Source organism: Vanessa atalanta, chromosome 1 (genome assembly GCF_905147765.1).
Source record: "Vanessa atalanta chromosome 1, ilVanAtal1.2, whole genome shotgun sequence".
In the NCBI taxonomy this organism is placed as follows: Eukaryota; Metazoa; Arthropoda; class Insecta; order Lepidoptera; family Nymphalidae; genus Vanessa; species Vanessa atalanta.
In genome coordinates, this window is record NC_061871.1 from 1,604,682 (window position 1) to 1,628,968 (window position 24,287).

Consider the following 24,287-nt stretch of genomic DNA (forward strand, 5'->3'; position numbering starts at 1 on the left):
ACAAAACTCTATAGTTCTTAAGCGTTATGCCCATGAAAAGCTGGATCAATTCCGGTATTGTTATTTTTGGGAAGTCAATTACCTTTAAAGATTATACATACAACCTTTATAATTTATATATTCTGAAATTATGAAAATATTAATTAAACCTTTAATTAAAAATAAACTAACAAATCCTTTTCGAAAACCTTTCCACGCCTTCCCGTTTATCGCAACAACCCTATCAGCCCTTAACATTAAGCGAATGTCGCTATCTGCGCAAGCGCCGCGTTATCGCGCGAAGAGTGGGGATAAAATTTACTAGACTTATATTCTCGTTCGCCGCTGCCACAGTCTCAATCCGACCCGTGTTCCGAACTGAACGTACCGCGTGAAAAATGTGTAATGTTTGCACTCGTGATGTCGCGCCCGTGCCGGCGCCGGCGCCCGTCAAGCCGAACAAGGCTATAGAACGTCTGAAGAAGAAGCATAACATCATCACGGACCCCACTGACGAGGAGAAGCAAAAGGAAGTGGAGTACCAACCCGATCTGCTCGCTCTCTCGACCCAGTACTCTAAGCTGGCATACAACATCTTCAAGCAAACTGTTGCGCGATTCCAGGAAACGAAAGCCTACACGTGAGTTTTATAAGTGAAATTATATTATTTGACAGGTGCTAATTAGTAGCAGTAGATTTATATCTACGAATAACTTAACATAAATGTGCGATATCCATACGTTTCCAAACCATCATATATCTTGTGAATATTGAAATAACAGCTGCAAAAATGGTTTTTATTAAAGTGACGTAGTCATGGGACCCACCTCCTGGTTACTCGGGGCTGTTTCTTATTTAATCAAAAACTAACGAATTCTAAAAATCTAACTATACGTGGGAATTATATATAAATATGAAAACAAAATTACTAAAGAATTATTTTATAAGCACACGCGACCTAATCGTTTAAATTATTATGAATTTTATGAATTATTCCACTGATTTTATTCTGTTGCTAAGTAAAAATATTAGGCCGGTTTTAAGAATCGTTAATTTAAGTTTCTCGTCTTAGTGTCCTGATATAATTAATTCAATAAATGGGAGTGTTACTTGTGACGTATTGAAAGTAACGGCTCCTATTTAACTCGACGGCTTAATCATGAACATATCAAATCGCTGTACAAACCAAGGTTGCGAGAAATCCGTTTAATGTTTTTATATTCACTCGTTACGCTAACGTTCAATCGTGTTGGTTATTGTATGAAACTATTTAAACAGCAACATAAACACCATTATTTTCACAATGTCTCTTTCGACAAGATTGGAAGTCTTTTTCGAGTATATTTGAACCACCGTTTTACAGGAGAAACGAACCTACAAGAAGCTGAGTCGTTTAAAATCAATAAAATATACAAATTTTTATCAGTTTCTATAACTTCTAGACTGTATTCAAAGTTAAAATCTTTTTTCAATATACCATATACACTTACTTATTGATTATAAAAAATATATCACATTATAAATTTGTATGAAGTCTAAGCGTCAATAGCGCAACGGTTTATGGGCCGCCTAGCGATGTAAAAAGTTGCAAGACCTGACCTGACCTCTTGGGCTATTGTCGTACACACTCCTAACAATTGATAAGCTTAAAAGGAGGGGTATATAGGAATATTTTACATTTTTACATTACATTAGCAGCCTGTAAATTTTCCACTGCTGGGCTAAGGCCTCCTCTCCATTCGAGGTTTGGAGCATATTCCACCACGCTGCTCCAATGCGGGTTGGTGGAATACACATGTAGCAGAATTTCGTTGAAATTAGACACATACACCTTTCCTCCCGATGTTTTCCTTCACCGCTGAGCACGTGATGAATTATAAAGATAAATTAAGCACATGAAAATTCAGTGTTGCCTGCCTGGGTCTGAACCACTGGGCCATCTCAGCTCAAAATAGGAATATTAGTAATTCCTAATTAACTTGAAGCAAAACAAATATTTAAAAAAAAAAAGGAATTCCGTATACTAATATGTCTACTCGTATTTCTCTCAGATCTTTGTTACCGAAAAATCAAGTTTAATGATATATGTTTGTGCGAAATCGATTATTTCCGAAAAAGAAAAATGTTGTAAGTTTAATGAAAGATTTTTAACACAAGGCCAGTCGTGTGGCGGAATTATATCCGGTATAAAAGTGTGAAATTCAATTCGTTAGATTTAATAATAATTTTGCGGTTAGTAATTTATACTAAGTTTTTGTTGCACACAACGTTACCATAATAGCTTGAGGCTCTTGTAATCCTTTTCATTTTCGCAGTCCGTATTTTAATATCCTTCGTCTGCGGTTTCATTCAATATCTCATTGATGAATTGTTGATGTAAACTCGATATAGATGTATATAAAATTATTTTTATAACTTTTTGTAGGTTATTTTTTAAAGCCGGCCTGGCAAATTTTTCTGCAAAAAAATGATTTATTAGAAAAAAAGTTGCCGCAGCCATTTTAGAACATATTTCATGACAGTAAATTAATAAATGATATAGATGTATATAAAATTATTTTTATAACTTTTTGTAGGTTATTTTTTAAAGCCGGCCTGGCAAATTTTTCTGCAAAAAAATGATTTATTAGAAAAAAAATTGCCGCAGCCATTTTAGAACATATTTCATGACAGTAAATTAAAATATAACCCGCTATTATTTGTCTTCGCCTTACACGTCTCATTTTCATAATCTTTTTTTTTTATATTGATTTTTTTTTTTTGACTTAACTAACTCTAGCGTAATGAGTTCATCAAACGAAGTTCTACATTTATATCATTACTATCCTAATTATTGTAGATTTAACTGGCTAATGGCTACTGGTATCATCGCTTGATATAAGGCCACAGATCCCGAGAGTCTGAATTATTGAATTTTAAATTCTAACAATTCTATACAAAATTGAATATTCTAATAATTTCTTTTTTGTAATGAAATATATGTTCAACATTCAATCAAGGATGGTCTACATTTCTCTGAATTTCTATTTTTCACTATTGAGGACGATATTGAGGCCAAAGTAAACTTGATCTAGATCTGTTTGCCATATCAATCAAAATGTCAATTCTTAGAACTTACTTGTAGTAAATACATAATTGAATTTAGATTGAATGAATTTCAATTTATTGAAGTTAAAAGTAACAGTAAATGTGCTGCTGCCAGCCACTCCTATCAACGAGACGTATTCAACTTATCTTATCCACCGCGCTGCTAAAATGTGGGTTGGTGGGTAAACATGTGGCCTTTCAGGCGTATACATATATAAATAGTTGATGGCGCATTGACATGAGTTATTTATACTTCATACATTGCCAATACATCGTAACCTTGCTTTGTAATTTTCTCGCCTAACTTGCAAAAGTCAGTTAAATAAAAAAGGATAAAAGGTAAATTTATCTATGATATATTGTATGTTATTTGTAAAATTTTAATACTAGCGATTTTTTGTTCAACAAGATATAACTAGACTCTATACTAAATATCAAGCAAAACAAATCGAATTCAATATAAACGGACAATATAAGAACCACCGGTTTGGAAACGAAAATACCGTGACCTAAGAAGAACCGGAGAAAAGAACTCAACGGGTTTTTTTTGATAATTTGTAATCGTTTACATGTATTCAATATCACAAAGAAATAGCCAGGAGGAGATCGTTTCATTCCCAAGGTGAGCTATCAACCATGAACTCACTAATTGTATAATAACCTTTTGCACACAAGTGTTCCTTTACTTTTTTTTTTTATTAATTTGGCAACAGGCATTTTAAGTATATCTAATATCCGCTAATTTCAAGTAAAAGTTTAACGCTAGTAAAGGCCGTCTGTCACAATATCCGTCTCGGCTACAAATGATTATCCTGTTATTTTATTCCTACAATAAACTGTTGCTATCTTCGCTGTGGTTTCAAGGAAATAGAAAATTGATTAGCTTCATACTGATTACATTGACTGGAAAGACGAGAAATGCTTTATATAATTTGTAATGTTTTCGTTCATTCGTAGACAAGAAGTATCCTTTACTTCGTTTTGTAAATTGCATAATAACCTTTGGCATTATCGTGACATACCTTGTGCTATCAAAACTATTTGAAAAAATATATATATTTCCTTATTATGACTGCATTCAAAATATCAACGACTGATGTTTTCGTGAAAACATTTCGACAACAAACACACCTATCTACCATCGTTTTATCTTATAAAGATATATTTTATTTATAAAAATTAGTGATTATTGTACGTGTATCGATTAAGTTAAAACTTCTTATAATATATACTATATCGCCACCGACGGCCGAGTACGAATATCGTATATAATTATTCATTCTTCGTGTCAACAGTTAATACTATTTTTTTTTAAATACGACGGTTTTTGTCACAGCACCCAGTCTAGAGACATTAAAGTACGCAAGTGTGTACGCAAACACAGGTGCACTATCTATTAGCTCGCTATATTCTACATATGGCGACAATCCGATTCAACCAAAGTGAGTTCAGGCAGAAGCAACGGCTTAACGTGATTTTCGGAGTACTACTAATACTACTACTACTAGTAATACTGACAAATTTAATACTTCAATTTCTTAACAGTCATAATAGCGGTTTATTGGCGTGACCCGCAGTTTGAAAACAAGTTCTTCAGATCCGCAGCCTCATAAGCTAGTCACTTAAACAAGCAATGAAATATATACATGAGGTTTAAAAGCCGTCCTGTAACCTGAAATATAAAAAAATCTATAAATTAATAATATTTGATAATCTTAGTTATTAAAAAAGAATCCCTGTGAAACTCTCACGAGAATTACAGAGTAATAAAACTTATTAAGAAAATATACCACGGTGACAAAAATCAAAACCAAATTGACAGATTTTTAATAGCATCAATAATAATAGATCTTGATTTTCAATTACACTATTTTGATCCAATTTGACAGTTAATAACAAGCCGTTTATATCTTTAAGTTTTTTTTTTGGCAAGCTTGGCACTGACTTCAAACCGATCGGCATTTCAAACATACTAATAACATTTTTTTATTTAAATAATAGTTTACAGGTTTGTATAAGAATAATTCTTAACGTGACAATAATTGTAACATTGTCATTGTTTAAATAAATTATAAATGTAGGTAGATTTATTAATAAGCATATAATTATAATACTGTGTACTCAACGAAAAAAAAAAGAAAACAATTAAAAAGTGTTTCGTGCATTATTGTCTTTCGTATTCGATTTTGTATTTTTTCGCTTCTTAGTTTTTTTTGGTGATCTTTTGATAAATAAATAAGTGGTAATTAATAGCTATAATTAAATCTGAATCTGGACTAAATTGATTAAAACAAACAAAAATGGCGCAAAGTCGAGGCGAAGAGTTTATTATCGCAATAACGTAAATGACAAAACTGCAATTTCTGAAATAATATTTTTGTTTTCGGCTCTCTGCCAGTGGTTACTCACACACCATGTTATCGTTATATACACAAAGATAACTTTGAATTAATATTAATATTTATGGCCTTATGAGTTTTCGTCTAACTTGAAACATTAAAATCTAACGTAACGTATTCGTTTTTATTGATTAACGGCCAATTGAAATCTATTTGAACCGTCTGAATAGACACAGTTTGTTACAGACACAGTCTATTGAACTCCTACGAAAACAAAGTCGTTGATTTTCCGTAATAACATTATGATTTAAAGAATCAATAACAACATACAACATTAACAGCCTGTAAATTTCCCACTGCTGGGATTAGGCCTCCTCTCCCTTTGAGGAAATGATTTGGAACATATTCCACGCTGCTCCAATGCGGGTTGGTGGATACACATGTGGCAGAATTTCGTTGAAATTAGATACATGCAGGTTTCCTCACGATGTTTTTCTTCACCGCCGAGAACGAGATGAATTATAAACACAAATTAAGCACATGAAAATTCAGTGGTGCTTGCCTAAGATTGAACCCGCAATCATCGGCTAAGATGCACGCGTTCTGACCACTGGGCCATCTCCGCTCGAAAGAATCATTAAACCCTGGCAAATTGTGGTTGAACAGTTCGAAATGATAAATTTTGCACCCACGAACTGTAATAAAAATACCTACATAGATCGTTAAAGAGATTCGTGAAAAAAAAATACCATAAACATTTTATACTCGTCCCGCATTGGTCGTAAAACTTTCGCAGAGTCACTACATTGTACAGAAATTAATATTGGAATAAATGCTGAAAATATCATTTTCATAAATAACTAACTAAATTTATGAAAAATAATGGATATCCATATAATGGCCACAACTCCAATGTTAGAAGAGAGTTCTTTGTTGAGCTCTACACTGAACGATCCAGAAGAATAACTACATAATCCATACATATTAGTACAAAGGCAGTGCTGTAATGTTTATTTCATTTACAATTTATCTCTTCTACAAACTCGACTCACGACGGTACAAATCAATACAGAAACTATGATCAATTATTAATACGTATTTGAACAAGAATTAGAGCCCATAATATAAATTTATATAAAAGAAACAAACAATAGCCTTTTATTAAATCTCTTAACAATTGTTAATCAAACCTAGCTACTGAATTTTTATTAGTTTTGAGCTAAAATCTTGCACCAAAGGGCTTTGTGAAAGCCCGTCTGGGTAGCTACCACCTATCATATAGTGTACCGCCAAGCCGCAATATTTAGTATTTTTGTGTTCCGTTTTGAAAGGTGGGTGACTACTGGCTCAAGAAACATAACAGGACTCAAGGTTAGTGTCGCATTGCAAATATAAGGAATGGTTAAAAATTCTTACCGCACCAATGTCTATAGACAGTGGTGACCACTTATCATTAAGTAGCCCAACCGCCTTATAATGCTATAAAACAAACCAGTACTAAATATTATTCGTTTTAACTAAGATTTTAAATAAGGAATTGTTTTATAAATATATTATTTATATGACCTTTTTTTTTCTTTTTATACTTGTAATAAAATTATAGTTTTTAGTGTCAAAGTGTTACCTAATATCCACCTAAAAAATATAATCAACGAAATATTTTGGAAGCGGCCCAATCGTTCGCGAAACATCTAGAAGGTGAACAATTCTTAAAATTTAATTTTAAATGATACCTACGTTGTTGCCAAAGCAAAAGTACTGAGCATTATTTCTATATGCCTAAAATACTTGAAAACAATTTAAAACATCACACAACTGGCAACATTTGCATTTTGTATACCTCAAACTATAAATACTAATTTGAACATTTCCGCCACATTTGATTTAATGGCTTTATATACTTTCTTTAGACGATATATCCCAGTGGTAAAAACATGTAAATCTTAGTCGATGAATGCGAGTTCAAATACAGGTAAGCACCACTGAACGAGGCGTGAAAAAATCTTCAGTGAAATAAACTCCAAAACTCAGAGATTTATTTACAAAATTTGAATATCGAATTAAAATGTAACTAATTATACAGGACAGTAATTATTTGTATATAGAATAATAATAAATATATAGGAAAACCTTCTCCGAAACGCGCTGCATCTTCGCTTGCGTGTATTCAGTTAAGCATAACAATAAAACTTATCCTCGTATATGAGTATGGATTAGCCATATATGAAATGTGTTATGGATAACATTTAAGATAATTGTAAATAATATGAAGTTATCTACGATCATAAGTCGAGATAGTTTATATCCCCAGTGAAATTGCAGCCATTTTTACAAGAGCATCACAATATGACTGGTCATCATACCACAGATGCATAATGTACTATGACAGTCGTTCCGGTACTAAACATCACTTATGAATTAATGCTTATCATGTTATATCTCTGTATTGGCAATCTATTGTGATAAATATATGGAACGCGGAAATCTATATTCATCTATTACGGAACTAGATTTTGAACACAAATTGAGCGCTTATCTTCAATTGTACTTATTTTAAAACCTGGGGCTTAAGCCTGCGTCTCATGCGCTAGTTTTAAAAATACTAAAATGTTTATTTAAATAGCAATTGAAATTTATTTCAAAATAAATGTTTTAGCAAAAATACATAATAATATGAAATTATTTCTAAAATGATTTCGTTCAAATGAATGGATTAAAAATATAAAATAAACGATAGATATGGTATATTTTTTCATGCACGTTTTCTTAAGAATTAATTAATTATTCAAATGATCAACGATTTTAAGTTTTGCAATAATATATTGTGACATTCGCGCCGATAAAATTCCTATGAAGACCAGGGTTAAGTTCGCGTGTTCGAAGACGTGTAAAATCGCACGTACGTACTAGCTATGTTTACACGGTGCTCTTGTTACTGTAATCTCAGCTGCGACGTGCAGGAAATAATCTTGCAATAAATGAAACACCGATTGTTAAGCGTACTTCGTGCGCCTCGCGTACGAAGCGCGCGTGCCGTGTATTCAGATCTCTTATATTTATGTTTTTAAGAAAATAATTTGTTGGAATGTAAAGAAATTAGTCGGAATAAATTTGTTTTTTTTTTTTTTTTGATAATAAGCGTTGAAGCATTGAAGATTGATGCTGAGTGAGTGTACACGTGTATGTACATGTTCTGTCAAAAGTGTGTGAAAAAATTTACTGATTTTACGACTTTTTTTGCATTTCTCACACGATATCGCAATTTGAAACGCATTAGCTATATTTAATAGAGTATACATTAACCATTTTATTTCCTTATGAAATTGATTCCTACACGCCTATCGGTTGATTGATATTTCTTACGTTTCTTTACAAGATAAATCCTCTGTACCAGTGAGATAATAAGATACCATTTAATATTGAAAGGAGTATTTGTTACATTAAGAATTAAAATAATAGCTATGTGGGTGCCGTACCTAAAGTACTGATTTCGACCCTTTAATTCAGCCGTCTGAAGGTCGTTAAGCGTTCATTAATCTCAATTGAGACTCGCTATTGGTTTTGAATGGCCGCTCCATTGTCACAATGTGTGTCGTTATCAGAATTTGTGACGACACGTCTCACAATCTGAAGTATATTTGTAGAGATTAGTCAGTGAGAGCAATAAACACACTTCTAGATTGGAATATTATATAGAGCATGGAAAATAGATCCTTTGTTACAAGAAAAAGAAAAAAAATCGAAGTGTTTCATTAAATATATATAAATGTATTGTTAGATATCGCCCGTGACCTCGCCCACGTGTTTTGCAGTCGAAGGTCTTAGTAATAAAAAAAAACTTATGTCCTTTCTTGGGTTTTGAGATTATTTATAACAATTTTCACCAAATTCAGTTCAGTCGTTTAGCACTGAAAGCGTGACAGAAAGACAGAGTCTGTCGCTTTTATAATTTATAAAATTATAAGGGAGATAAAAACGTGCTCTAAGCATAATTCTTAAAATAAATCGTTCTAGATAACCCCGCATTTCAGCAACACTGTAATCCTATACCTTCAAAGAAAACCTTAGTCCATTATTCGACTATCTTTCATGTTGACTTTACTGTCGATGTTCATATCTACGTTACGCAATACTTGTAATGTGACTACTGAAAACCAATAGTACTCGTAGGTGCCTACTTGAATTAGGTACATTTTTAATTGGCCATATGTTCTTTTAATCATATATATAAAGCATTCTTATCGATAACTAATCGCCATTCTTTAGAACTTTCTCAAAGTCACACTTAATCAAAATTATTGAATATGTCTTGTTAATATAAAAAAGTCCTAAGTTTAATATGTACTCGTATCAATTTTTGGCTTTTCCAAAGTAGCACAAATTGTTTCGAATGTAGGAAACGTAAGATAAATAATTCCTTGTCAACTAACGTATCTCATTTCCTTATAAAAACATTTTCGTATTATCAATTTTTTTCTTACTTTTTACAGAAGTATTGAGTTTCTTTCTGACATATTTATTTTTGGCTTTATCTGTATCGCTTACTCGAAATGATAATTTCCTCGTTTTAAATCATTTGAGGCTATTCTATTTTAAATATTATTGTTCAAATTTAGAACTAAATATATTTTGCAATTTTAAGTAATTTTATGTATCTTATTAAGCATTTTCTGAAATTAAAAATCATGTATTCTACGTAAGGACAATAAATAACTGCGACATGTATAAAAGTATATAATCGCTGCATATAAAACATAGTATATTTATACCCGGCGCTGACACCACACTTCCCAGACAACTGTCATCATTCCACAACGAAAATTGACAAATTTGATAGAGTCAACAAAAAGGTTGGTGTTAAGAGTAATGGAATTCTTAAATTTTCAAAATATATTTTTACAATATTGTGTAATATCGTTAGTGCGTAAATAATTGCTATTTGTAAACGAAGAAATTGTAATCAGTTTCAATGGAAAAGTTTAAGCGTACTGATTGCGACAAATGTCCTATTGAAGTACGATAAAATTGCGTAGACCGCGTGTACTACAATTTTAACTTCTTGTTTTTTTTTTGTTTGTTTTCACAAATATTGATATACTTTTATCTAAGAAAAATACAAAGAACTATAAAGATGTCGAAGATAAGTTTTGTGTTGCAAATATTTATCTTACTAGCTATCAATGCCGACTTCGTACGGGTAAAATTAATGCGCCTCTGATTCGACATAAAAAATATCTTATAAATCTTTTATTTGCGGTTATTTCAACAAATTATTTAACAAGCCTAAATGTTGAAGGATTTGAAAGAGATAACTTTTACTTCTACTTTATTATTTTATATTTTTTTTTCTCTTTTTTCTTTAAAACTACTGCCTTCATCTGCCATACCTTTGACTATAATGATTAAATGTATTATTTGAATTTGTTAATATTTAATTCTTAAACAAGTTCATCATTTTTACTTTGTTATGTATAATGTGACCATCGTTGTTGAGTTTACAACAATTGATATAGTACTATTTAAGCTATAAGAAATGATATTTGTAAACTTGTTTGTGGTTCCAATAAATTAATGAAAAAAAAACTTATTACTTGAATTATGTCACAAATATTAATTTTAAGAATGTTTCATTATTGAAATATCTCCAAAATAAATAATTACGAAACATGACATATATGCTATATGCAGACAAAAAATGATATGATAAAATCGAGATAATCAACAATTAGATGTTGGTGCCGATTTTCATGTAATCAATCTTATGATCGTCGTTACGTATTCCCGTATCATAAACGTCATTACTGGCTATTAAGGGGCGTGTACACTTGCAAACGTTTTTCCAGCCTTAGATAACACTTTCAGAAGCAACGATTACTCATTTAAATACTAAATAGAATACTGTTATATAAGCATACCTACAACCACGTGGTTCAGAGTATCTTAGATACAGTAGTTCATTTCTAACGGTATAAGATTTTTTTTGTACAGTACTAGACTTGCTCAAATGGTAGAACAGTTAAATCTTTAACGGAGATTGTCGGTACCCGGGGCTCAGCACAGCACAGTATTTAGAGGAGGAGAGTGTCAAAATACAATTATTACACATTAAGCGAGACTGATACCCACTTGCCATCATATAGTCGATATCATTCAGGCTTTCCAAAAGTAAATATATATATACTATAAATAGTTCAACCTCCTTGTCTCTCTCGGAATCAAGTCAATTATATGGTATTCGCTATTAATGAAAAATAATTAAATAACTTAATAGGAGTTAATAGATGACTAATGTCTAAGTTTAACTGTACTTCCTTGATAATTTAAGTGAGGCTATTTCTGTAACCAGTCTATAACCATTTGTAATTATGCTAAGTAATAGTAACGTATCAATTTACAAATAGATTGGCGCCAACTTCTTGCTAACAAATCGATTGAACTTCTTGGCTACTGTTATAACAGAATTTATTTCTACATTACCACTAACTTTAAACTTGTATTAACTTCCAATAGCAGATTCACACGGTTAGAATTTCACTGCCCAAACTTCGATCTTATGCCCGATCCCGATGCCCGATGCCCGATCTTCGGTCAATTATTAAAAACTGCCAAAAACAAATTATTATCTATTAATAATTTACTTATTTCGTTAACTTTATGTCGTGAAAGGTTGATTGAAGGTTAGTCCAAATAAAACCGTTTTATTGTGCAAAACTTTTTGTTGGATATTAGTTTTTACTAGTAACGGGTTTTATTTAAAGTTTCTACATTTGAAATTTTCACAAAATCGATGAGAATCCATTTTGTCTGTAATTGAAATTAATATTTGATTTTAACCGAATTTCTTAATTACTTAGTATAACAGTACTTTTTGTTTATGTAACTATAGATAATTTAAAACGAGTTTCTTTTTTTTAAATCATTGATGTTGCTTTTCAAGATGACATAAGATTATTAAATGATATAAATGCCTGGAGTATTCGTTATGTACTGGTATACCTACGTTAATATACATACAAAATATATTATATAGTTTTAGATGTTATGAGTAATTCATTTAAAGACAAGCAATGACAGCTTCCTTATGTGTGATAGGTTAACTTTTAATTAAATCTTGTTAATTGACTTAAAACCGCTCGTAAAGGACTCCTTTAATCAAATTTATCTTTATTTTGATAAATATTGATTTATATTCTGTAAACATAATCATTATCGTACTAATGATATCTTGCAACATTTCCCTTTCTAAGGTGACTGACACAATATTGTGCAACTGTATATGCTAATATTTTTAATCTGTAGAATATTATCGGTATTTTTTTTTTTTAATAATAACGTTAAAAATGATACTTTTTATGGAGCCGACGGTTGACGACAGTAAAGCATATTATATTTAAATCTTTATGATAGACTATAATTTACTGATACTGAGAGTCCATCGGAAAGATAACCCGCCCTACATACTCGATCTGTACTCCGTGTCATCTTATATCTTGTAAAAATTAACTGAATGCTATTAAATTTTTCACTGCATTTACCAAGAAGCCTAAGTGTTATTAAAGGTAAACTATTCGAAAAATATAGTTTAATACACACTGAGTAAATGTAAACTAATGTTGTCAGTAGTAAAAACCTTTTCGATTTTTATTTTTACTACTGGCAATAAAAAATAATGTAATTCAAATTGAAGATCATTTACGAAAACCTTTTGATAAATATAAATGAGATGAATGAATGAGAGTTATTGCACAATATTTCCATAATATTCTAATATGAAAATCCCTTATCTTATATATGTCAAACGTATCAGCAATTTGACTGTATACAGTAAATGCCAAAGGACATTGACATTTATATTAAAAACAATAAGAATAAAATTGGGTTGCAACATTGATCAATGCTAAGACAGATAATTTTTCTTATCCCGATTTGATTGACACTATACACGATAAGCTATTTCAGAGTTTCATCGAGAGGCTGAAACTGTTTCCTATATCAAAGTCCAATATAAAAAACAACAATGTGATTTAAAATAATTTTTACGCAATTGAAAACAAATTTAATTTAAAAGACGCAAACAAAAATTAATTTTTGATACTCAAAAATACGACCTTCGACATCATAAGACAAGTTCACCGACAAGACTTGATTAACATACAAATAACACAAGTCTGAAACTTTCTTCGAAAGAAATCATTGCAGATTTGAATGAATAATGAAAATGTCTATGCACTGATAAGAAATGCGCGTAGTGTTACATACAGCTGTCCATTATCGTTTAAGTCTGTTCCGAATAGCCACTGATGCGTGTTGTCTATAAAAACTTCGCACATATAGATATTTGTATTATTTTCTTTATTAACATTACAAGTAAAGGTGTGTTCCATCATGTTGATGAGGCTTTGATACATTAGTCAATAAATTACAAAGGACAAATTGTAGTTAAATAATTACTTTTTACAAGAAAAGCCGTCAACAGACGTTCGCCGTGAGACGAACTCCTTGGCATTTCATAGATTCACAGTGCGGATGACAAATCTATCGTGAGATAGAAACTCCGAGCAGTTCCTGCGACTTAAGACCTGGGCTATAGGTTTAAGCCTTTGTCATGCTCATCAACGCCCATCATCAATCCTTCATAATTTAGTGACTAGATGAGTGAATACATCTATACAAATTTTTGAGGTTACATGTTTTTTAAATTATGTGGAACATGTTATTTTTTCAAAATCGAAAAAATACCCAATATCTTCAATCTTAATATCGGCCAGTCATATATACACTTGTATACTTATGGATCGAGTAGGAATTCGAGAGCAATCTCCAAACGTTACTGAGCACTTTGTCCATTACATACATAAATCATAGAACTGTCACAATTTAAACAGCGATAAGTTATACGCGAATTTAGATTTTACATGTGTTCTCTAACAATAGAATAGTTTTGCTTCTGTGAAACGAGGTCGCATGACTGCATTCTTAGAAGTGCACGTGGGTACAGAATATGTTACGTGATTATGACGTTACAGACACACCATTTATTATCCTCGATAAACTGACTCTCTAGTTGCGAATAGCATTTATGGCTAATATATAGGTATATCAAGATATCTACCGCCAAGCAGTTATACATCATGTACCTAATATATGTTTATAATTCGTCTCGTATTTGATGAAACCACAAATGTATCCACCAATCAGCATTGCAGCAGCCTGGTGGACTAAGCTAAAAGCCTCTTCCTTAAAGGAAAAGTAGGTCCTAACACAGTGGAACATTTACAGCTGTTACTTTACAACTTAGTAATACTGAGTATTGTAGTGTTCCGGTTTGAAGGGTGAGTGAGCCAGTGTAACTAAATACACTTAGTTTCCAAGGTTGAGGAAAATGTGAAGGACTCGTATTTATCTCCCCATTTGTGTTTTCTTTTTTAATAGTATACATAGTTGCTTCCTTAATATAGATATATTAATAATTTCGTGCAGGTCTCTGATAGACCCAATCGAAACCTATCCCCAAGTAAAGACCGTTACGAAATAATGATTTTTAGTCGATAACATGTATCTGCAGAATTCGTTTATTCCAGATATTTCGATATTAAATCTATGAAATGCAATGACATGGAGTTCAACGGGCATGTTGACGTTTACGAGTGCATTCAGAAAGTGTGTTACAAATAATAATATGGTGCAAGTTTACGGTAGTTAGTATATTTATGTTCGTTTAGTTACATTTAGTTATTAATTAATTCAGTTCATATGAACTATGTATTTCATATGAGATATTTAAATTTATCATTATTTTCAGAACACCCTTCTCTTTTAACGTCGACTATATACTTTCTAAATTACGTTTTAAATGTCAAATTCCACTTTGTCATTTGTAATAAAATGCATATGAAATGTATATGTAATACGAGAAACAATTAAAATAAATTTACGAATGAGTGATAACCACTTTATTAATCAGGCCACGGACAATATTACAGCAATGACCAAATTACTTGATCTCCTTTGGGTTGCTGATTTAATATTTTAATTGTATGCTAATAACACTTATGTCGAGATGACAAAGATTAATTTATCCCAGTAATCTTAAATAAAAAAATGTTCAAGAAGCTATATCTATACTAATAATATATGGGGGTAAATTTTATTTGTTTGTATACAGGGTTTAGTCTCCGAACCGAATGACACAATTCTAAAAAAAAACATATAAAGCAACACAATTCTTAAGCGCTATAGAGTATAAATTATATTTATATCATACACATATATATATATTTTTAGTAATAAATTTTACAATTAGTGTCATTAATACTAGACTAGTTAACAAATAAACAAGAATGTACTAGTTCAAAGATATATTCGAAGTTTATTAAATACCTCTAACCCCTACCCAAAAATATTTAAGCCTTTGGGGTAGAATATCTAGAAACGATTAAATTTTAAATCAGTAGCCCAAAAATATTTTTTTATATTTGTAACTTAAAAAGTGACGGACATTCATACAACTTTCATCCCCTATTTCACCCCCTTAGGGGTAGAATTTTCAAAATTCCTTCTTTAATGGGTTTCTACTCAAAAAAATCCTACTCACCAAATTTCATGGCCCTAACTTTAATAGTTTACGCTCGGCTATGATGAAACAGTCAGTCAGACAGGACATGTTATTTTATAAGCATAGATTAATAACGATAAAAATAATACAAAGAAAAACATCTTATACAAAAGAGATATCGTAATCGATGTTTATTTGTGATAAAACGATTAATAGATTCTGAGGATTTCCCAAAATAACGTATCCGAGAACTGGATTTCCTTTTTTTATTTTAACGCAAAAGTTGATGTTAATAATAAAATTTTGTTGTTAATCTTAAGTCATAAACCTCATAAAATGTTTCCCGCTAAATACTTTATCGATTCTAGAAGATTCAATAAAGTATTTAAACTTTTATTATAAACATGCAAAACAGTCGGCAGATGCTTTCTGCATTTAAGTATTATATTATTTAGTCGTTAATTCAGTTAGGGAACGAAAAAAAAAATAAAGTCTTCTCCTATCCTAATATGGATTCATAAGAAAAATAATTCCGAATCTAAACGGGACAAAATCATAAATAATAAAATTAACGTATTTTATAAAACTTATTTGGCTAAATCAATTAATAAATAATAAACAGTTAAATTAAACTCAAATAATTTAATCTTTAAAAAAATGTCATAATTTAATTATTAATACTATTCCGATTGCCGATGATATGGTTACTCTCGCTATATTGTTAGGTATCGAGATACAAGATGAAAAAAAATTGTATTCAATTGGCATAAATAAAAGTCATAATAACATCAGAGCACATTTAATATTTCCAGATATTAACTATATTTAGAGAGGTTAACAATTATCATATATATAAAACAATCAAAGTTTTCTACACCTGAACGCTTACAGAAGTTTGAATGTGGCCAATAATACGGTACATATTGTGCACTTCGCTCCCAATTTAAAACACTGAACTGGTTTTTGCACTTTTTATCGGCGCTTGTTTTTAGTATTAAGTATATTGCTTTTATTTTACGCGAAACGTTTACGAGTTGAATTATTCTGGTCGAATGCATTCGCATTTTGTAAATCGTTCGAATGTTTTGTTGTAAGACCTCATTCACACGAGTCAATTCACTTGCATGTGTAACAACGTATATTTAGTTTAATGTATCATTTAGCAATAAATGTGCAAAAATTAAATCGAATTGTGTTAACCCACTATACAAAATTTGTTTTTATAATAATCAATACAATTTTATTTTACCTTAATATAAAATCGCTTTAGGTTAAAATCGCTATCAATTTTAACATTTTTATTTCATATAAATACTGATAATTATGTATTAAGTTTAAAGGTTAACGAGCTAAATATATTCCATTTTACAGCCGCCTCACAGTCGAGCACAGATAATCTCCACTCGAATTTAATAGCGATCAGCAGCTGTAGATTGCCAACTTAACAGCCCGATCATAAATAAAGTACCTCTTAATAAATCTTACACATCTGTGCAGTTTTCAGGTTATTTTTTAAATATAGCACGATACTATCAATGCGATAATCATGTTCTTTCAAATAATTTTACACATCTCCCAACGGACGTGCTGGAGTTATTTATGTATTTTTTATTCCCCGACACTAATTGGAAACGTAACCGCCTTTTGATTGTAGAGTTCATACAAATTACTGTATTGTACTATAGCCCGAATTGCTTTTATATTATGATCTATTTCCCTTTGTCATATTTTACACGTGTTGCACACGATAAAAAAAGTCGGTTATAGTCATAATTGTCTCTCAATTTGAATGCGGTATCCTTTTGAAAATTTCGTATCCGCAATAAATATAGTGTGATAGTATCAGTAATAAGATCGTACCTCAATATAATTGCACGCCTTGTATAAAATTGAATGCCGTTAAAATACCACAAATATAGACTATGATCTTGACGTTGAATATACATGATGTACCGAGATTGAAGATATTTGCGGTTTCCATGCAGTATTTGCCTGAAATAGAAATAGCTTCCCCTATAAAAGTAAAAAGGTTTGATTACAATAAAATTAATCCTGTATTTGCAGTACTAAAAGGGTAATCATACCTTCTTGGTTACGGGTTATATTGTCAAAATTAAATAATTGCCATTTTATTTTTTATATACGATTATATCGGATTATCGAAATTAAATTTGTTTCACTGTTACACTGGCATTGATTAATTGACCTGTTACAATTATTAATGTTTTCGATTAATTAATTAATAATGAATACGTCAATAACAAACAATCTAGTTACTGATAATGATAAAATCATTGAACTGGCATATTATAATCATATTTTTTTACAAGCTCATTTTATTTCACTTGTCACACAGACAAGGGTAAAAATTTGATCGGAATTTTATAACAACTAATTTTGCACTCATTTTTGCAGACCTCGAAGGTAAATCGAAACGAGGTAGTGCTCTGAATTATAATTAACATAACATGTTCTCTAATTTTCTTTTAATTTAATATTTACCAGCCATTGGTGGGTGGTCATTGTTGTAGCCGTTTTAAACTGTAATAAAATATCAAAATCAATTCAACAAGCGATGAAACTATCGAGTGACATAAACACAAAAAGGGCGACATGTATTACAACCTCCTTTCCGAACTTGGTTAAAAAAGAATATTATCTTGATAATTTAAAAATGAATTAATATCAACTTACAAAACAGGACCTCATGATATGAAAACAGTTCATGAATAGATTAAAAAAAAGGTCGATGCACGTGATATAAATTTTTGTAATCATTCCGAGTCATTACGTTACGTTTAGAACGCTGCGCACCAATACTAATTTATAAATTGTCCGAAGATAATATTTACAAACGTAGGCGTGTATCTTATTGAATATTACGAAACTGTGACGTCATGACATGACCTTGTATGACGTTTTCTGTCATCGAACTACAAACAATTATTAGCTTGGCGACAAAACAACTGCATATATAATAAATTAAGAAATATAAAAACTAAAGAAAAACATAGATGCCTAATCTGAGATTATTTTTTATACTTAAACCGAAAGAATTAAATTAAAAGTAAATGACATCGGTCTTATTTTATAAAAAAAAAATATACTAAAAATCGGAAACATCTCCTAAGAAGCAAAAAAGTTTTAACATAGTGCTAACGACCAATATCAAATAATTGCGCTAAATATATCAATTTTAAAGTTAAATACAAATTTACAAATGGCGTAAATAATTTCATCATTTGCAACGACGTGTGAATTAACCGTATAACAATTTAATAAGAGTACCTTAAGTATTTGTACCTATTTAATATCTGCCTACATAATATAGTCTGTTCTTGAACAGCCAGAGCCGTCTCAAGCTGGGGCCCTTGGGCACCCATGAATTTGGCGCCCTTTTGCTAGATATTTTTTGGTTGAGTTTGGTAAATTGTTGGTTCTTTGGGGCTCTCTCAGGATGGGGGCCCTGGGGACGTGCCCCATGTGCCCTATGGTAAAGACGGTAATCCGAACAACTTGACCTATTTCGATGTTGTCTTTTTGTGATTATAAGAACACCTGGAAGGTCTTAGCTATAGTTGAAACCAATGATTATGTTTTTTTTTTCAAACTAAATATTTTGGAATTCCCTCATAAAACAAACATATAACCTTTAATTTTCAGTCTCAAAGCGCTATTCAACTTTTTTAGGTACATTTCTTTCATTCTGTAACATAGTGTAGAGTATAAAGTGTCGTTGACCTTACTCATTATTTTATCGGGTAAACCATTTCATTCTTTGATCTTTCTTTAGTAATTTTATGGTTGTCTTGAATACAATATTACATACAATATTACAGGAAGAATGACCACGACCGATACAAAATGTTAAAACTCTGTCAAAAGTAAAAAATATACTATCGTGGTGTACTATAATAAAAAATTATCACTAAATATTCACTTGTTTAATTACATAATTTGTAGCGATTTATATTTCTAGAATCATTTAGTACTTCGATTAAAAATGTCGTATTATTATATCAACTTAATAACAACTGTATTGATCTCGGGCGCTATTCAAGAGGGCGTGACATAAGGGTCATGAAAAACTCGGATCGTAATTCATTTATTTTATAATTTTATTTATTCCATTATACTTAATTAGTTCTCATATTTTTTTTGTAATAAAATCGAATGGGTATGTATGTAAAGACAGAATGTTTTAAGTCTCTATATATAATATAAATTCATAGACACAGAGACTGTAATCACAGTTAAAATAACTATCACTGGTTTATAAGTTATCATTCGTACAGTGCGAGGACTTTGTCCCTCACTTGTATCACTGAGTAACGGTTGCATGGACGACATTATAATAGTGATCACACTATGTACTCTACGTATATTATTAAACTGTATCAGAAGTGTTTGTACGTAAAGTATTTTTTTTTAAATATCTACTTATTATAGGAAAATCATTCTCGTCGTTGTATTCGTAGATTTTCTAAATTCAACTAAAAAAAGCCTTATAACAAAATATATGAAACTGATTATTATAATAGGCGTGCACAGAGCACACTGTATATCCATACAATATAATATACATACAATATTAATTGTATACATAAATATACATCTAAATAAATGTTTATATTACTTTATTTAATAACCGATATATGTTTGAACATCATTGACTTCAAAACAAAAGAGGTTTAATGTTAATTTAAAAAATAAAAAAAAAACGTTTTTAAATTCAACACGAACGAAGTCACAGATATTAGTCGTACAGAAAATATGCAGAACAACACGTGCTTTGTCAGACTGTCGTATCAAATTACAATCAAGTGGTATCAAGTCGGCGCCAAATCGTTACCGCAATCAAAGACGACTTGCTAACGTATTTATTGCAAAATAACGTCAATAGACAAGAAAATAAGGATTGTAGATATCTAACTTATATTACACAAGCTTATGCAATATTTTACTGAATTATCGATCGCTACTAAATGTCATGTTTATATTCAAAAGTAAAGTAAAGTAGTACCTACACTGTCAGTCATGACTTTTAATGTCAGCTTAACAGTCAATAATATCCACTTTATTTAATTAGAAAACAAAAATTAAAAATAATATTAAAAACTTTGATTATTCATGTCTATACAGACTGTTAAAGCTGAACTCGCGTCTAAAACAATAGTGGCCAACGGTTACCACTAAGTACACGCACACTAGTAAAGTAGCTGTCATGCACACTAAGATAATAAAGTTGGCTTGATTGTTTTAGTTTTTTTTATAGTGTCGTACTTCATCTAGATATATAATAGTAACAAATAAAAATATATAATATGTTTTGTATGTTTTTACATTGCCTTACATACCTACAGTATAATAGGATAGGGTTGATTACCAACCGCAGTAAAAAACAGACAAATAATAACAAATAATAATTTCTCCATCTTTTTTTTTTGTTTTATATTATTTCAAATACAAAAAATGTATTAAAATTGTTTCCTATTCATCTTAATTTTTTCATTTTAATTTTTAAATCATGTTTTAATTGTATGATAAAATTGATAAACACGAACATAGACTACTTCGTAATCTAAATAAGATTATCGGGTAACTTCATCTTCGTGGACTTTCATCATGGAGATAGAAGTCTACTATTATCGCGGATGTCCATTCATTTACATTCATGCAGTTTTAAATGCACAGATAAAGAAATATATGTAAACGTATTTTTAGCATTTGATAAAATAATTATAATAATATGAATTTAAATTAAAAAAAATAAATTGTAGATAATGTATTATGTATGTATTTTTTTAAAAAATTACATCATTTTAAAGTTACTTAAACAAATATGTTTTGTAACGATCGTATTATCTGCTATTAATTAACACGTGTTTTTATTTATGAATAATAGTCAATTTAGATTATATCAAAAGACTTGCTATTCTTTAACTCGACAGCAGCCACTTGATACAATAATAATCTCGAAATTAAAAACTACTTGTTTACACGAGTATATTGTTATGCTTCCGACTTACTTGACCCGCTGGTCCCTTATTTGTAAGCTACACGGTGTAACCTGTTTGACCTCAACGAAATGTTTTACGTATCTTTTTTTTTTTTAGCATTAGCAGCCCGTAAATGTCCCACTGCTGGGATAAAGGCCTCCTCTCCTTTGAGGAGAAGGTTTGGAGCATATTCCACCACGCTGCTCCAATGCGGGTTGGCGGAATACACATGTGGCAGAATTTCGTTGAAATTAGACACATGCAGGTTTCCTCACGATGTTTTCCTTCACCGCCGAGCACGAGATGAATTATAAACACAAATTAAGCACATGAAAATTCAGTGGTGCCTGCCTGGGTTTGAACCCGAAATGATCGGTTAAGATGCACGCGTTCAAACCACTGGGCCATTTCGGCTCTTTACGTATCTTAAGTTAGCCTGAAATAATATTACCATTCAATATTATTTTGTGTTTACGATTGCGTAGTTCTTAAGAAATATTATGTGTGTAATGCGTTTAATTTTAACAACTAAACGGACCCGGAACTAACATAGATGTCTGATAATACGAAATGTAAATATCAGTGTATCTAATAATAATTAATAAAAACATGTGAAATTACACATATGTATTGGCATTTTCGACAATAATTACAGAATATATGCAGTAAAAATTTCACTGAATTTTACCGACAGCGTGTGTGGTCATAATTAAAATGACATTAATCGTAATAGCGTATAATATCTCTCTTAAAATCATAATGACGGTGTTGCTATATATAAATTTATAGTAACTGTAAGACAAACTTTTAAATTTATTAAACGTCCAAAAAATACTAAATGCAATTTATTTATAATTTTCGAAACGCTTACCGTTTTAGCTCACATTTGTCAAGACGAACACACGATTTTTTGTTTCATGCAATCAAATCGCATCCGTAAACATTGAACCCTAACAAGTTTTTGCCGGTGAAGAATCAGATAATTTTCATCTGCAACGGCCATTTGTAAAAGCAATTTTTTGGCCGTCCATTCAAGTTCAATATCGAATTTTAATTCGTTTTCCTCTAAGCGAACCCGATTTGTTTTGCAAAAACTTGCTTTTGCCCAAAAAGGATATAAACAAAATGAATAATTCATGGATGTGAGATGTTTTCTTTGTTTTTGTCGAGTTTCTTACGCGGCCGCAGCGGCGTTTCGGATTCTAAAGCAGTCCGCATCGTGTGAGACATTTTGATTTGAACCGAAACAAATACAATGTTTATTTATTGCTCGATTTAAAACAATACATTACTAATGACAAACGATGCAACAGCGCGCATTGTAGACGTGCACTGAATAAAATTCCAATGAATAAGACGTTGATAAAGTACGGTAGATCTAATATTGAATTGAATTAGATTTTTGAAGCATTTCAAAGCTTGTAATGTTGAAAGTCGTTATAATCTAAGGTGCTCCCATATACATTGAAAAAGATATCCGCTCCGAGGATTATTTAACGATTTTTTTTTTTTGCGTATATCCTTACCAACTGTAAAATATATATTCATACAACGTTAAATAGTGAAATAATATTGACAATAATACAGAGTTTAACATAATAATACATTGCCCTATGCTACAAATTAATGTTTTGATAAAAAACCAAAAAACAGATTTCACATTCAAATAAAAAAAATATTTGTTACTGAACAGATAATATAACATTAAAATTTGAGATATTTTTTTAAAGTTAAATATATTTTAAGTGTCAAAAGATCTTGAAATCGATTTGACTAAACACACTTAAAATACTTTTAAATACATTACTTAAAGGCTTAAAGGCTCAATAAAGAGGTTCAATGACATATGTACGTCATTAGATTATCGTCGTAATTAAAAAATGCTTTTAACACTTTCTTTCTTAATTATTTCAATGTTACCTAAGATCCTTTTACTGATCCGCCTTTACCACTTAAACCAATATTGTTATTACTTACATTATTAACGCACTTGTAATTATCACTCACAAACATAAGCCGTTACGCTTGAGTCTTTAGCGTCACCATGTTGTTTATCAATGAGTCAATGTTTGTCATATTTACGTGTTGTATCAGATTCATTTGGTATGATACGATTTTAAATATTTACATTTTACAACATGATATAGAAAATTTTCATCAATCTATCAAAACAACATGAATTCACTTTAGAGACGACTGATTCGTTTTGTTATTTTGAAATATTGATGAAGCGTCGAAGGTAAAGTTTGAATCAATATAGTTATTTCCTACGCGACGTCAATTAATGAGTTATAATTATTTATAGTTAATATTTAAACGGATGGATAA

The 24,287-nt window shown here is 30.8% G+C and overlaps 1 protein-coding gene across 1 annotated transcript in view; it reads left to right on the forward strand.

The window, feature by feature from the left end:
- The first annotated feature begins 325 nt into the window (after nt 1-325).
- The window catches only part of LOC125068050 (transmembrane protein 205), a 37,361-nt gene continuing 13,399 nt past the window's right edge, over nt 326-24,287 (forward strand). The window contains exon 1 of the mRNA XM_047677072.1: nt 326-619. Within this exon, the coding sequence (XP_047533028.1) occupies nt 378-619 (242 nt within the window). The 5' untranslated portion in view covers nt 326-377. The remainder of the gene's footprint in view (nt 620-24,287) is intronic.